Source organism: Physeter macrocephalus, chromosome 1 (genome assembly GCF_002837175.3).
Source record: "Physeter macrocephalus isolate SW-GA chromosome 1, ASM283717v5, whole genome shotgun sequence".
NCBI lineage: Eukaryota > Metazoa > Chordata > Mammalia > Artiodactyla > Physeteridae > Physeter > Physeter macrocephalus.
Window position 1 is genome coordinate 52,970,971 of NC_041214.2, and position 15,809 is coordinate 52,986,779.

General features: G+C 32.5%; 1 protein-coding gene across 7 annotated transcripts in view; it reads left to right on the forward strand.

The window, feature by feature from the left end:
- RSRC1 (arginine and serine rich coiled-coil 1) overlaps positions 1-15,809 on the forward strand; it is a 440,472-nt gene that overhangs the window by 264,296 nt on the left and 160,367 nt on the right. For all 7 annotated transcript variants that reach the window (XM_055081512.1, XM_055081583.1, XM_055081564.1 and 4 more), the window contains one exon: positions 3,953-4,004. In XM_055081512.1, the coding sequence (XP_054937487.1) occupies positions 3,953-4,004 (52 nt within the window). The remainder of the gene's footprint in view (positions 1-3,952; positions 4,005-15,809) is intronic.

The following is a 15,809-nucleotide window of genomic DNA, read 5'->3' on the forward strand; positions in this document are numbered from 1 at the left end:
TTTCCTTCTGCTAACTTTGGGGTTTTTTTGTTCTTCTTTCTCTAATTGCTTTAGATGTAAGGTTAGGTTGTTTATTTGAGATTTTTTTTGTTTCTTAAGGTAGGATTGTATTGCTATAAACTTCCCTCTTAGAACTGCTTTTGCTGCATCCCATAGGTTTTGTGTCGTCATGTGTTCATTGTCATTTTTTTCTAGGTATTTTTTGATTTCCTTTTTGATTTCTTCAGTGATCTCTTGGTTATTTAGTAGTGTATTGTTTAGCCTTCATGTATTTGTATTTTTTACAGATTTTTTCCCATAGGAATATTATTTTTTAATAGAATACAATTTTTTCTCCATAAGTTTGCTTCATACAATATAATTGTGACATTGTGTTCTTAAATATGTCCTCATTTATCATTTCTTATTTTGAGAAATTGCTGTATTCCATGCATTTGTATTTGATGCTAGTTTCTTATTTATTTCATAAAATTTTTTTTTTCTGGCCCTGAATAACATTAGTACCATTTACCAGTTTTAGATGGAATTTGTACCAATCCCTGGAGTCTAATACACTCTAAAATATATAAAGCATTAGAAATTTTGGCACTCAAGCCCCAAAGGTTTTCTCAATCTGAGTCAGCTTAGTATGATGATACCTAACTAAAAATGGATTAGTAGAAAAATGTTCTTTTAACTGTATATTGTTTCTTCTTTCTTCTTAATCTTTTCTTAAAAAGATACTATAACTGGCAATCAGAATGATGGCAACATAAATCAGGCTGCCTCCTCTCCATTTCCAGCTCCAGCTTATCTACTTTTTCTGAGTCAGGCAGCTACTGATGCAAATAGGCAGGTGGGACCTGGAGGGTTTCAGCCAAGAGACCTGTTGTGATGCTTTCCCTCTCTGGGACAAACTCAAGGCTGAAACACTGTGGAGGAGCACTTGGAAAGAATTTGAAGGGCAAGTGACTGAGAGAAAAAGACTGCAACTGAGAATCCCATATCCATTCAAATTATTCAGCAGTTGTGGTGAAAGAAAGATATTTGCAGGTGGGAAAAAAATGAGAGAACATGTGTATCTTCATACCCTATCCAAGAAAAATGCTTGTGAAATGAATCAAATATTTTTAAGAGGAAAAATACTTATAAAAGACAAATTACTTTTAAAAGTCTGGCAAATCTAACAATGTGTTTGTCCCCATAGTTGGAATTGATCCCTATATTTCACAAATAATTTAGGAAGTTATATTTGTATAGGCAAACGTACTATCTTGGATAGATTTTTTTTTTAACAGAATCAAAAATCTATCTGTATGCTTTTATATCTGTGAAATTAATTGCTTTGAATTCATGAATATCCTAGTGATATAGTTAGAAGAATCCTGAGATTTGGAGTCAGAAGGTCTTAATTTCAGCCTATCATTTACTAGTAAAGGCAAGTTAGTAAACTACTCTTATTCCCTGGTTTTCTTTATCTTTGAAATATGATTTCTGTATTATAGATTGTTAGAGGAATTAATAAAATATAAATATGTCTTAACAGGTGTTTTTATCGTAATCATCAACCATTAAGACTGTTTAGGGACGGTAATCACCATATTTTTAAGACAGGTTTTAACCGGGGGAGAGAGGGAGCTGCTATGGAGGGGGTTTTGTGGGCTAAGAGACTTTAACAATATTGTTAATATTTTACTGAATATGGGTACTCATCACTTTATATATTTGTTTTAAATATTTCTTATTTGGTAAAAATAATCTTTTCTTATGAAGTACCTATAACTTTCCCATGAAATATCTTAAGCAATAAAGTTTCTCACATTTTTCTATCAAACGTTACTGCTTCCTAGGATACTCTGAAATGTATACTTCATAATTCTGTGCTTGCTTGAGATCTGCTAGTCAGAGCATTATTTCCTTCTTGCCATTCTAGTTATGCTATGCTGCACAAAGTATCAATATCATGTTTCTACTGTGTTTGTTAAGTAGATGGCAGAGACCACAGACTGTCTGTTTTGGGATTGAATCTGGCTCTGAGAAGTACTGTTTGTTCCACACAGTATTTGTCTTTATGGTGACTTAAAGTCTCAGGAAAAAAATCAAGAAGTTTTATAACCCTTGATTTGCATTTCTGCATGACAACAGTGAGTTAGTGCTGAGTACCAGCTGCTTTCTTTAGCTGGGCCATGTGCTCCACAGTTCTGCACACTCACTATGTTCCCTGATACTGATGTCAAATGTCATGCCTTTCATCATTATACATGTTCATGTTAATTGCTTGGCAGTTTCCTTTATAACTGTTAGAGAGATCATATTCAGTAGATGTCACAGTCTTCTATTGATATTTTGCTATGATATTTTAATTTGATGTCACATTTTTAATATTGATAACTTTATAAAGCACACTTACATACATTTTTTTCTACAAACATATGACATAAAATATTCTTTTTGTTTGTCAACTCTTCCTTCTCTCATATCCAATCAGTCCTTTCATGTTACCAATTAAATGTTTCTCAAATCTAGTTCTTCCTGTCCAACCTTACTGGTACTGCTCCTCCCCAGGCCCTCATCATCTCTCATCTGGAGTTCTTTAATTGCTCCCTAACTGAGCTCCTTGCCTTCTGTCACATTCTTTGCAGTTCATCCTCAAGTATATTGCTAGAATGATGTGTCAGAGTGCAGATCTCATCTTGTCACCCCACTATTTCAAATTCTTCCAAGTCTCTCCGTCTTATATGGCAGGGGTCAACAGTCTTTTCCTTAAAGATCTACATAGTAAATATTTTAGACTTTGCTGGCCATAAGAGTCCTGCTGCAAATAGTTGACTCTGCTGTTGTTGTGTTGAGCACAAAAGCAACCATGGACAATATATAAACCAATGAGCAGGACTATGTTCCAATAAAACTTATTTACAAAACCAGGTTTAGGTCAGAGTTTGTTAATCCCTCTTCTATGATATAAAAGGCTAGCCCTGTCTTCTTTCCTGTCTCATCTACCACTCTCCTATCCTGTTTCTTACAGTTTATTCAGAAGTACCATTCAAATTCTTCCACTTTTCTGAGCACAGCATCTTCTTTTCCATATCCAATTATGTAATTCTTTTCATTCAGGCTGTTTTTTCACAAATATCAAAACATTCAAATATATCTTGTAAAATGTTAATTCTCAAATGATTGTATCGTATATAAACATGAGATTAGTCACTTACTGACATCTTAAGAAATGTAAAGTCTTAAGTATTAAAAACAGTTTTTAACAAGTCTTTCATAAAGATCATAACCTTGATACAATCCATCTTATAGTTTGGATACCATCAACATATTATCCAAAAATCTCAGAATAAGGTCACTGGTAGGAAAGTAGTTTCAACATTATCAACTGTATTGAATCAAAGTTCATTGAGAGAATAATTTTAGGACAGTTAGTAGGAATTGAAAGCAGTAACTCACATTTTGTCCTATCTTTATCACAATTGCTCCTTTCAAATACCATAAGGAAAGCAGAAAATATTTGGTTTTAGTATATGAGTTGCCTGAGGTATTGGACTTTAAGTTGCTATTTAAATTCCAATAGGTCATTTTGCATGTTTCCATATGCAAAGAAACAATACAACTTGAGAGTATGTTGTTAAATGTGTGGGTTTTGCCTCCTTACTAAATTACATGTATTTAGGCTGTTGCTGACTGGTATATGTTGGATAACAAATAAAAGCTATTCCAGTAAAAAAAAAAAAAAAAAAAAAAGGAAGAACTTCATTCTTGCATCATAATAATGAAAAGTGTGATTTGATTACTAGGGTGAGAGAGTAGATTGGTAGAGCTGCTGTGATGGAATTTTGTTAAGATGTGGGTGGATATTAATACTGATTATGACAAAGTTCTCTAAATTTTCTGATACTCACATAATAATGCATTAATTTAAAGCTCTGTTAAAACTACCTTGTAAGTGTCTTTTATGGTTGATTTTTAGCCACCAGCTGAACAGGCCAAAGCAAGACTACAACTGGTTCTTGAAGCTGCTGGTAAGTGTTAATAATTAACTTTATTTAAATGAAAATATGTGAAATAAATCCTAGCATGCTTACAGATGGGTCAAAGAGCAAAACACCTATTTTCATATAGCCTCACAAATTTGAGATCTTTGTATGGCCATATTTTACCTCAAATATTTATTGCTATAGTATGATGTTAAAAGGTCATTCTTTACCTTCTTATTTATAAAACTGGCTTCGACTTTAGTTTTAATTTTGATGAAGTCCAGTTTATTGATTTTTGTCTTTTACGGACTGTGCTTTTAGTGGCATGTTTAAGAAGAATTTTATACCTTTACATTTTATATTTGAGGCTGTGATCATTTTGACTTAATTTTTATATAAGGTGTGATTTTTAGATCAAGGTTTTGCTCTAAAGGAAATGAGATAAATGTTTAATAATTCTTCCAGTTAAATTAGACTAACTCATTGGACTATTCGTCTGGATACCATCTAATCTTAAAAATCTGTGTGTTTTAATATCTCAATTGCACAATAATTCTTTCTTTGATTTTAGATTATGATATCCAGATTCATGTACACATTAAATACTTTACTTTTTAAAAAATATAAGAGATCCATGTTATCTTTTCCAAGTACTGATATTTTACTCTGAATCTTAATGTGGTTTTTAAAAATACATGTTACATTCAAATAATAAGTTGTCAAGATCAAGCATGAGGTAGGGTTAGAATAATATTACCAAAGGAGTACATGTTTCTTAAAATTATTTACTTTTTAAGGATCTGTAAAGAGTTCATAATTTCCAACTGGAAAATGAGAATTCTATTTTGACATCAAAAGTAATTTCAGACTACCAAATGATAGTAGTTATATTTTTAATATTCATTGCAAAATACATGTATGCATATTAATTCAAGGATTTCTTACATTAGCTCCTTTTATTCCTACCCAACGTGTCTACAGTCTAAATATTGGGAACACCAGTATAAATGATATACTAGCTTCATAAATCACTAGTTGAAGTAACTTACTGTATAAAAATTAATATTTTGACTGTGAATCTCTACACCACTTCATATTACTTTAAAGGTCATTTATCTTTATGTATTGATCTTACTCATTTTATCTTTAATTACATAGAAAACAGGATATACTAAAATTTTGCTTACTATTAGGTTTTTCAAATTTTGACTCTCCAATAAATATACTATAAGATAAAGCTAGTTAATACGATTCTCTGTTATTTATATAATATATATTCATTCTTTAGTGGCATTTTGCTTAGAAAAAATATTTCCAGGTTCATTACTTGAGTACTGACAAATTCTTGCTTTAAAGGAAAATATTTATGGTGCTTAGTCCAGAAAATATTTGTTTCTATTAATGCAACTGTAAAGAATTGTATTTCATAGTTTTATACAGTTTTCTTTACCTTTTTAAAAAAATTTTTTTAACATCTGTATGGAGTATAATTGCTTTACAATGGTGTGTTAGTTTCTGCTTTATAACAGAGTGAATCAGCTATACATATACATATATCCCCATATCTCCTCCCTCTTGCATCTCCCTCCCACCCTCCCTATCCCACCCCTCTAGGTGGTCACAAAAAGCGTATTATAAAACAGATCTGACAGTGCAGACCTCAGTGTATAACTTGCTTATATTGGTCCCAGCTGTCACTCCTCATTTTTTAATTGAACATTCTAAAGTCTACTAAGGATAAATAGGGAGGTTCTGTGAATTTGACAAACATTCAAAATATTATGACAATTTTCAAATTAAGAAACTTAACATTGCCTGCCATAAGCAAAGGACAGACCTTAGCTAGATGTAGGATTATTTATTTAATATTTTCTTCTTATTGAACATTTACATTGTCTCTAGCTTTTCCCTCTTATCCATAATACTGTTATGCACATCCTGTTACAAATAGTGTTTTTTATAGTTTAGCTTATTTTCTTGGAATTGATTACTATAGAAATGAGTTTATGAGATTAGAGGGTGTTAATATGTAGAGTGGCTTTTTATACATTCTTGCTAAATTGTTTTATAAAGGGATTGTGTTGTAACCATTGTCACTGGTTAAGAAACCATTTTAACCAGATTTTGCTTTTTGATGCCATTTCCATGACTATATTGCTTTATAACATGAAATAACATGTTATACCCCTTTGAAAAACATATATTACTGTTATTAATGAGAACTTGTGGCCTTGGAGAGGAGAAGCAGATAGATGGATATAGGGGAGCACTAAGCAAATATAGAACTTATTGTCAAGGTTCTGGATCTCTGTTTCAGTGATGAATCAAGGTATTCATTGTATTATTAAAAATAAACAAACAAGCAAAATAAAGTAGGGGGGAATAAGAACTTGAGCTCAGTCTGGTAAGGCTCGTGGATAAAGTCTAGCCTGGTCCTAAGATTGAGGTGGCTGTATGGGAAGGCCTGGTAGTTCCCATTCTGTCTCATTGGAGTTTACTTGAGTTCCCAGGGAAAACACCCTCAACTTTGGGGCCTTAAAATTGGGTATAGGGAAGAACTTAAGGCTGTATGCTAGATTCTTGAGCCAGGATTTATTTCAGCCTTATAGTTACCATAATCTGGTAGATAGGGTTCATATGTAGAAATCTTGCTGACTAGACTTAGTCTTTTACTCTAATTGTGGGTCCCAGAAGAAAGTTTTATATATTACCATTGCGTTGTTATTGATTTATTAGTGAATGTTAATAATGGCCTTGGTTTGGAATTAAAATATATTTAATAACATTTGGCAGTTATTACTAGCGGTATGATTTTGAAAGACATGTATGCGTAAAATACATTAAGCAAAATATAACCATGTACCTTGAATTTGAAGTCAGAGATTTTATTGTATTTGTTATGATCATATTTTGTATATACTAAACTGTTAACATTTTTATATTTTGCTATGCTAAATCTTCAGATTTAGATAGAATCTTTTTTCATGTTTATTGCCAAAATGCAATTGAAATGAAGTTTCATGTCTGTTGTTTAACTTTTAATTTGAAGGTGATGTGAAGTTAAGGTTACATCTAAGATGTTTTGTTTTTTCCAAATGCAGGAGGACTCAAGCTTGTAAAACTATATAAATTTGTAAGATTGAATCTTTAAGTTATCAATATAACTTCAGATAATGATTTACTTTATGATATTGAGTAAATCCAATTAAAATTCCTCTTGGCCGTGACTTCTTTCTTTTCATTTAAAAAACACTTTTACCATTCTCACATTCATTAAGATTCAAAACCTTGAAATGTTTATCTTTGACTTCTTTATAGGCAGTCATTCACCTAGAATTAATGACTTATTTTGAAATATTTTTTATAGTTATCCCTCTATTATCTTTCCCACTGCCAACTCCTTAGTCTGGACACCAAACAATCCACCCAAAGGTTAATCCATTACCTCCTAGTTGGTCTTTTACTTCAATTCTGTCTCTTCTCCAGAGAGAGGGTGGTGAATAGTGGGAGGGTTCTAAGCCTGCTTCCACTGCTCACTCATTCTGTGATCTTCAGTAGTTTGATGTTTTTTGTTTAGCCAAAACTTTTTTTTTTAATGGAATATGGCAGATGTGTGTATTTTCTAGTTTACTGTAGTTCTTTACTTTTTAAAAGTAATTTATTGAGGTGAAATTCACATAAGACAAAATAAAACATAACTGTTTAAAGTGACAATTCAGTGGCATTAAATACATCCACAAAGCTATATAACCACCACCTCTATCTAGTTTAAAAACATTTCCAAAGTAAAACCTATTACCTATTAGGCAATTTCTCTCCCCTCACCTTACCCTCAGCTCCTGGCAACCACAACCATCAACCTGCCCTCTATCTCTATGGATTTATCTATTCTGCATATTTCATACAAATGGAATCATACAGTGTGTAACCTTGTGTGTCTAGCCTCTTTCATTTAGCATGTTTTGGAGGTATAGCCATGTTGTAGCCTGTGTCAGTATTTTATTCCTTTTTATGGCTGAATAATATTCCACTGAATGTATATGTGTGTGTGTGTGTGTGTACACACACGCCATTTGTTTATCCATTCATCTATTGATGGAAATATGGGTTTTTTCCACCTTTGGGCTATTGTGAACAGTGTAGCTTTGAACATGCATATATATATGTACTTGTTTGAGTAACCATTTGTAATTTTGAGGGGTATACACCTAGGAGTGTAATTATGGGGTCATTTGGTAAATTATTTGTTTAACTTTTTGTAAAACCACCAAACTTTTCCACAGCGGCTGAACCATATTACATTCCCACCAGCAGTATAAAAGTATAGCCCCCTATTGTCTCAATTAGACCATGTTGCATATTTAAGTTACCTATTTGACAGTATCAATATTTAGGTTTTGAGGATTTCCCTACACCATTATTTCCTAGTCTGTAAGGGGAGAACATGATGATTACCTTATAGGATTGTTGTGAAGATAAATATTATAAGTGAAGTATCTAGCCCAGAGTCTGGCAGATGGTAGCCACTAGAAAATTTTTATTTCCATATTGCTTCTGGTGAGTACCATTGCTAGATGATTCTTTCTCACCCACCACTTGGTCATGCTGCTCCTTTGCTCAAAATTATTCACTGGCTCTAGATTGCTTACAAGATCAATTTTACACTTCTGTGCTTAAGGTTCCAAGGTTCTGTATGGTGGATTCACAGACTTTTCTAACTTTTTTTCTTAGAATTCATTTTTATACTTCTTCTCATTATTCTTTGAGTTATTCATGTTCTTTTATACCTGGGAATTTTTGCTTGTGATTTTTTTCTCCTCTAGAAATGTCTTTCTCCTTCCTCTTTCTCTCTCTAAACACTTCAATATGCATCTCAAATAACATTTCCACGTGATTTCTCTGACCATTACAGCATGTAATCTTTCTGTTCTCCTTTGAATTCTTTTTCTTTTTTTCTACGCACACCATTCATGTTGGTATTTACTCACATACTGCTGATATTAATATTTGTTTCATGAGTGTTGGACCTATTTTCCCAATGAAATAATAAATGTCTGAAGGTCAGGAACCATATCTAAAACTTCTGGATCTTTCCCAGGAGTTTTAACAGCGCCTGTAGTGAGTGTCACTATGCCAAATAGAATTCCAGCTATTAATCTTTGGTGAGTAAGTCATTGTGAAATAATGTTCTGGGTAACTGAAAATTAAGCCTTTGGATGCTGGTGTGCTCATTTAAACCACTCTTTGGTGGATTTTAAATAAATATATTGAAAAGTTCCCTGGCTTCAAAAGTAGAAGATACATGGCAATAATCTAACTTTTTAATCTTAAACTTGAAGGTAGTACATGACAGAAGAGATAACAAAATGTGATTATCACACAGGAGGAAGAAGGAAGATAATGAGTTTACTTAAAGACTCATCTCCATCACTTTTGCTGCCACTGTTGTTTGACTTGTTAGCATCATTCCACACATTAGTTGATTTTCCACAAAAACACAATGTCATCTTATGCTCCATATGCTCATAGGTCTGAAGAAGAATTTAGAGGAGAGATTTTTCCAAAACATAAATATTTTTCATCACCGTGAAAAACATGACACTTCTCAGAACATAGTTTCAAGACATAATTTTCTCTAAAAGTCTCCTTAATATTTTACTTTTAATAATAGAATTATTGACACCTGCAACCTTTAAAATTATATCTCTAATGTTATAAGAGAAATAGAAGTTTCTTTAATGCATGTATGGTAAATCCCCTTTATCATAAAATTTCTGTGTAATATTTCATTTTCTAAATAATATCTACAGTACTTTTTATTGTGCTTTATAGTTTTCAAAGCATTTTCATAAATCTTTTATCATTTGACTCACATCACTGCATGGAGAGCTAATTAACTCCATTTTACAAATATCCCGAAAGCTTAAATGACTTGTAAAAGATCACATACCTAGTAAGTGGGAAAACCAGGACTCAAATCCAATGATTTCTGACTCCTGAGCTATTTCTATCCATAGGTTAAATCCCTGAGTTACATTGAGCAGAAAGAAGGGTGATAGAAAACATTACCAAATACATATCTTGTTTTGTTAGGCATAATGCTACAATTACCTTATAATAAAATAATTTCCATCCTCAAGCAAGCCTTTGATATTGAAATGAGTTGTTTTTAATTGATAATACAAAAGGATTAACGTTTTATTCAGAATAAAAGTTCTTTTCCTTAACTATTAGGGTGCTCATGGTAGCTATATTTCTGAGAACTTTGAAAAATCTAGGGTAATGTTCTGTGATTACCAGTGTTTTCTTCTTCACCCTAACTATGGACATGCATTTCAGTGACCCTTGCTGGGATAGAAGCTAATTAAGTATTGTAAAACACAGAAGAGTTACACACGTAAGAACGCTATATCAAGGAAAGAAGCTGTTTTTGGGAATAAGCCATAAGTGCCTCACTCCATCCCAATTATTCTGCAGCATGTTAAACTTGGATTTTCTTCTCTTAGTTACCCATTAAGTACCTGGAAGCCAAGTCCTAACCGTCTCTCTTTATAGCCATCTAATCTTGTAAGTCCCAATACTTCTCTGAAGTCCAGTCTAGCTTTAAATATTTGTAGTTCTGAGAATTACAAATGAAATTGCCATGATAATGTTTTCTGGGGAGCATAGAAAGCCATTCTGCAACCCTGATTTAACGTCGACAGAGGTTTTGCTCCATAGGCTTCTGACCACTGATCTCTGGCTCCAAGAAATAGGTTGATTTATTGTGAGAGAGGCTTTCATGTAGGGCAAACCTAAAAAAACAGAGCAAGTGATTAAAAAGTTAACTTCTATTTCATATAAATAAATAGTTTTCAGACTTCTTTTTTCCCCATGTAAGCTTCTGCTTGATTGCCTGTTGGTTAGTCTAGATTCATATCCGGCTTCGTTCACTAACTAACTTTGTGAGCTTGAGCAGATCACTTCCCCTTTGCTCTTCTTTAGTTTCCTCATCTATAAAATGGAGATACTAATAGTACATAACTAATGGTGTTGTTATGGACTTTAAGTGCGTTAACATTTGTAAAACACTTAGAATAGTACCTGGTACATAGTAAGCATCCAGTAAATGTTTGCAATTAGTATGAAAAGCAATAGAGTATGGTGGTCAAGTTCTGAAGTCAAATGGCCTGGGTGCTATTCCCAGATCCATTATTTACTGACAAAACCATGGGAAAATTGTTAAACCTTGCTCAACCTCAGTTTTTTCATTTATGAAATGGGAATGAGAATATATACCTTTAGAGTTTTAATGAAAACTAAATAAATTAACATAATAAAGTTTTTAGAACGGCACCTAACATATAACTGAGCGTTCTATAAACATCAGCCAGGAAGAGTGGAAGTAGTTTTTTATGGCATCACCAGAGTGGCTTTATGAGGTAATTAAAGAAGAGATATTGAGGCAAACATCCTCCTCATACCACCATACATGTACAGTTAAAAGAAGTTATCAAGAATTAAGAATTCTTGTGCTTTTTAAAAGAAACAAATGTATACAATCTTAAATAGTTTCATTGACTTGGGCATTGGTTAAAACCTTTTTTTCATCAAATGTGGTTTCTGCAAAACCACATTTCTTCAGAAATTCTACATAAAATTTAATACCTTTAATGCAAAATCAAATTGATAATGTTAATTTAACTCCCAGTTTCCAATAATGAGCATGATTTTGCACTTTGTGTTAATCCAAAAAGATATACTAGTGCTTCCTAAAGAGAACTATTAAGTAAATTACTTTTAGAAAATATAAGTTATTTGGTTTAGCATCAGTTACACATTTATATTTGAATGACTATTATTTATCCCCAATAATATTTAGTAAGAAGAAAGCTATCAGTTAGAGTCTAACAATATCACAGCAACTTGCCATGTTTGAGCAGATGTTAAGCAGACAGTAGTTGAATGTTAATTTTGAGAGGGTGGTATGTTTAAGCCTAGCTGAAGTATGTTGCATGTGGGCTTTCTAGACTTGAGTACAATGCTGGCTCTCTGGGGAGAATTTTAAAGCTAAACCTCTTTCTTTTGGGTCCTCTATATGGACTCTCTCAAGTCAGTATAAAGCAGATCATCCCTAGGCTAAAGCCCTTCAGCTTTTGTTATTGGGCTCTGTAGACCTGTAATTAGGCCTCCTGGCAGGCCTTGCAGGCCAGTTAATGGTCATATGGAGTTTCTGTGAGGCAGACTGGCTTTGTATAAATCCTGGGTAGGAATATGTTTATGGGTCACTTCCTACCAGGACCATGCTTTGTCCTTATGCCCTGCGGGCTGACAGGGAGCAGGTTCCCTTGACCATGGACTGTTCAGTTTGCAACTCAAAATCTACTCCGCTAATCCCCAGTGTAAACAGAGGATTTAGAAGGGCTTCTGTCACTTACAGTTGCCAATTCACTTGGGTGTCTGTGAATTTATTTTTCCCCAGAATTCATTATTGAAAGACTGACAAATGTATAAGATTTGGATGTTTGCTTTATCAAGTATGCAGTTGCTTTTTCAGTGGTTTTATAATCATTGTAAATAATTTATCTAACACAGAATTATGTAATGAAGTTTTTTTAAATTAAGCACCCTTTAATATTTAATTTAAGCCATTAAAAAATTTGGAATAACGGCCACCCTTTTCCTATAAGGGAAATTATAGGTCTGTTTTTATGATAAGAGTAAATAACATTATGTACAGAAATTTACCAAAAAGTGATTAATACAGATTTCAGATAAGTCAAAGAAATAATTAATTCAAAACACTTCTATACTATACATTTTATGTTAAGTAAAAATTCCATTTTAGTTCCATGTGTAACAGAGAGCTTTTGAAAGGAGGAATATCAGATCAGTATATAAAATGCTAAATAAGTATGTATTTCATGAAGTATTTAAAATAATAAGAGTACCATTTATTGAGCATCTACTATGTGGCAAGCATGTTTATACATTTTCACATATTATAAATATTTTTAATGTATGATCCATGTTTCCTAGCCAAGCAAAATGTTTGGATTTTAAGAAAGTCATAATTGAGATTTCTTTTGTTTTTCCACTTTACTTAATCTTTTATTTCATTTTTTTTTTTCTGTTTGCTTGGATTATATGAAGATTTGATTCTAAAATGTGTAAGTTCTGAGTGTGATCTGAAAAGAACTGTCACCTGTCTTCCTGTGAGCCAATTTTTCTTTTAGGGGGAAATCAAATGATGAATACTTTCCCAGGTCTCATCTAGTAAATCAGTGCTCAGTATTTTGCATTTTGTGATGTAAAAATGGTTCATGACAGATGTGGCTGAAAAGACCACATACGTAGACTGTATGATTTTAGTCTGGTGGAACTAATAGGATCACTCATTACATTTTAGACCCTGGGGTTTCTTTTTTCTTTCATTAAAAAAAAAAAACAAAAAAAAAAAACCTGTTTAAATAGAGTGGTCCTTTTTGTGTGTGAGTACAGCATCTTCCCTTAAATTTACAAAGAATTGATGGTAACAAATCAACAAATAACTCTCTCTTCCAAAAAATTCTTTTAATAATATTTATTTAATGTTAACTGTTGTTTTTAATTGTCCTATCATCCCATAAAAATTAAGATTTTGTTCTATTTTTATAAAGGATTTCTTTGAATTTTATATAGCAAAACTGAAAAGTGCATTCCTTAGAGAATCCAAGACCTGTGAATTAAACAGTCATATATTAGAAATAAATTTTGCAAATATTGAAATAATTAATGACAACAAAAAGACATTTTACAGTAGGAATTCTTGATGTTCACTTACAACTGGGAGAATCATAGCATAGTCTGCTTTTCTTTTTAGTGTACACAGTATATTTACTGAAGTAGAAATATATTTGTGATCTATTTTGGAATTCAAAAAATGGTGGTTCCTGAACAATGTAAATGATCTGATCTTATTTTAAGTTTGACCAAAAGTTCATGTTTACATTGAAAAATACCCTGTGTGATTTATATCAAAATGCTAATAGTGGTTATTGTTTCTGTGTGGTGAGATTTCAGGTTTTTAAAAAAAAATTTTGGTTTGTCTTCATTTTCCAATTGTTTTGAAGTTATGAAGAGAACCTAAAGAGATATAGGAAAGGTTTAATTTAAACACAATAAAATTCCCCAACAATTAGTATGAAATTTGATAAGTTGTGACAAATGTATACAGTTGTGTAACTACCACCAAAATTTTTGATAAAGGACATTTATATTTCTCCAAAAAGTTCCTTTTACTCCTTTGAAGTCAATTCTCTCCTCTTGGACCTTAGCAACCACTAATCTGCTTTATGTTACTATGGTTTTGTTGTTTTTGAAATGCCATATAAATGGAATCATACAGTGTGTAGACTTTTGTGTCAGTAGTCTTTCACTTGGCATAATGCTTTTTAGATTTGTACACATTGTTGTGAGCATCAGTTCTTTTTATTGCTGAGTAGTATTCCACTGTATGTCTATACCAGTTTGTTTATTCGTTCAACACTTCGTGGACAGGTGGGTTGTTTCCAGTTTATGGTTTTTGCGAGTAAAACTTATATGAACATTTGAGTACAAGTTTGTGTGAACACATAGTTTCATTTCTCTTGAGTAAATACTTAGGAATGGGATTCCTTGGTTATATAGTAAGTATAGGCTTAACTTTAATCCCAAACGGTTTTCCAAAGTGCTGTACCATTCTGTGTTTCCACAGCAAATTATGGAAGTCTCATTTGTTCCCCATCCTTGACATCACTTTGATGTTGTTGGTTTTTTTCTAATTTCAGCCATTCTGTTAAATGTGTTGTGTTTCATTCAACTTTAATGTGCATTCCTGTGATGACTAATGAGGTTGGGCATCTTTCATGAAATCATTTGTCACCTGTATACTTTGGTGAAGTATCTGCTCATATCTGTTGCCCATTTTTAAAAGGAATTGTTTGTATTATTGACTTGTAGAGTTATTTATATATTCTGAATACAAGTCAGATGTATAGTTTATAAATATTTTCTCCTTGTCTATGCCTTGGCTATTTTCTAAACAATATTTTCGGTTTTTTTTAAAATAAAGATTTACATACAGTAAAATATACCCTTTTTAGGGACAGTTCTTTGATTTTTGACAAATGCAAACAGTTATATAACAGCACCCAGAATCAAAATGTTGAACAATTCTATCATCTCTTAATATCCCCATTCCCCTTTGTTGTGAACCCCTCCCCCCGGCTAGCTCCTGGAAACTGATCTGTGTTTTGTCCCTACAGTCTTGACTTTTCTAATTTGTCATATAAATGTAATAGTATAATAAGTAGCTTTTTGAGTTTGGTTTCTTTGACCTAGCATAATGCTTTTAAGATTTTTCCATGCTGTGGCATGTATCAGTAGTTTATTCCTTTTTTATTACTGCATAATATTCCATTGTATGGGTTAATTAATTGAAGGATGTTTAGGTTCTTTCCAGTTTTGGACAATTATGAATTAAACCATTTACAACATTTTCAAATAAGATTTTGTGTGAACATAAGTTTTTGTTTCATTTGGGTAAATACTCAGGACTGGGATTGCTGGATAATTTGATAATTTTATGTTTAACTTTATGAGAGACTACAAATTGTTTTCCAAGTGACTGGACCATTTTGCACTTAGGAAGCAATGTGTGGGAAATCCAGTTCCACATCCCTGTCAGTATTTGGTATTATTAGTTTTGGTGTTTAGAGATGTCTCTTTGTGGTTTTAATCTGAATATCCCTCATGATGAATGTTGTTGAGTGTCTCTTCATGTGCTTATTTGCCATCGTAGGTCCTCTTTTCCCTTTTTAAAAAATTGAGTTATTTGTTTTTCAGTTGCTG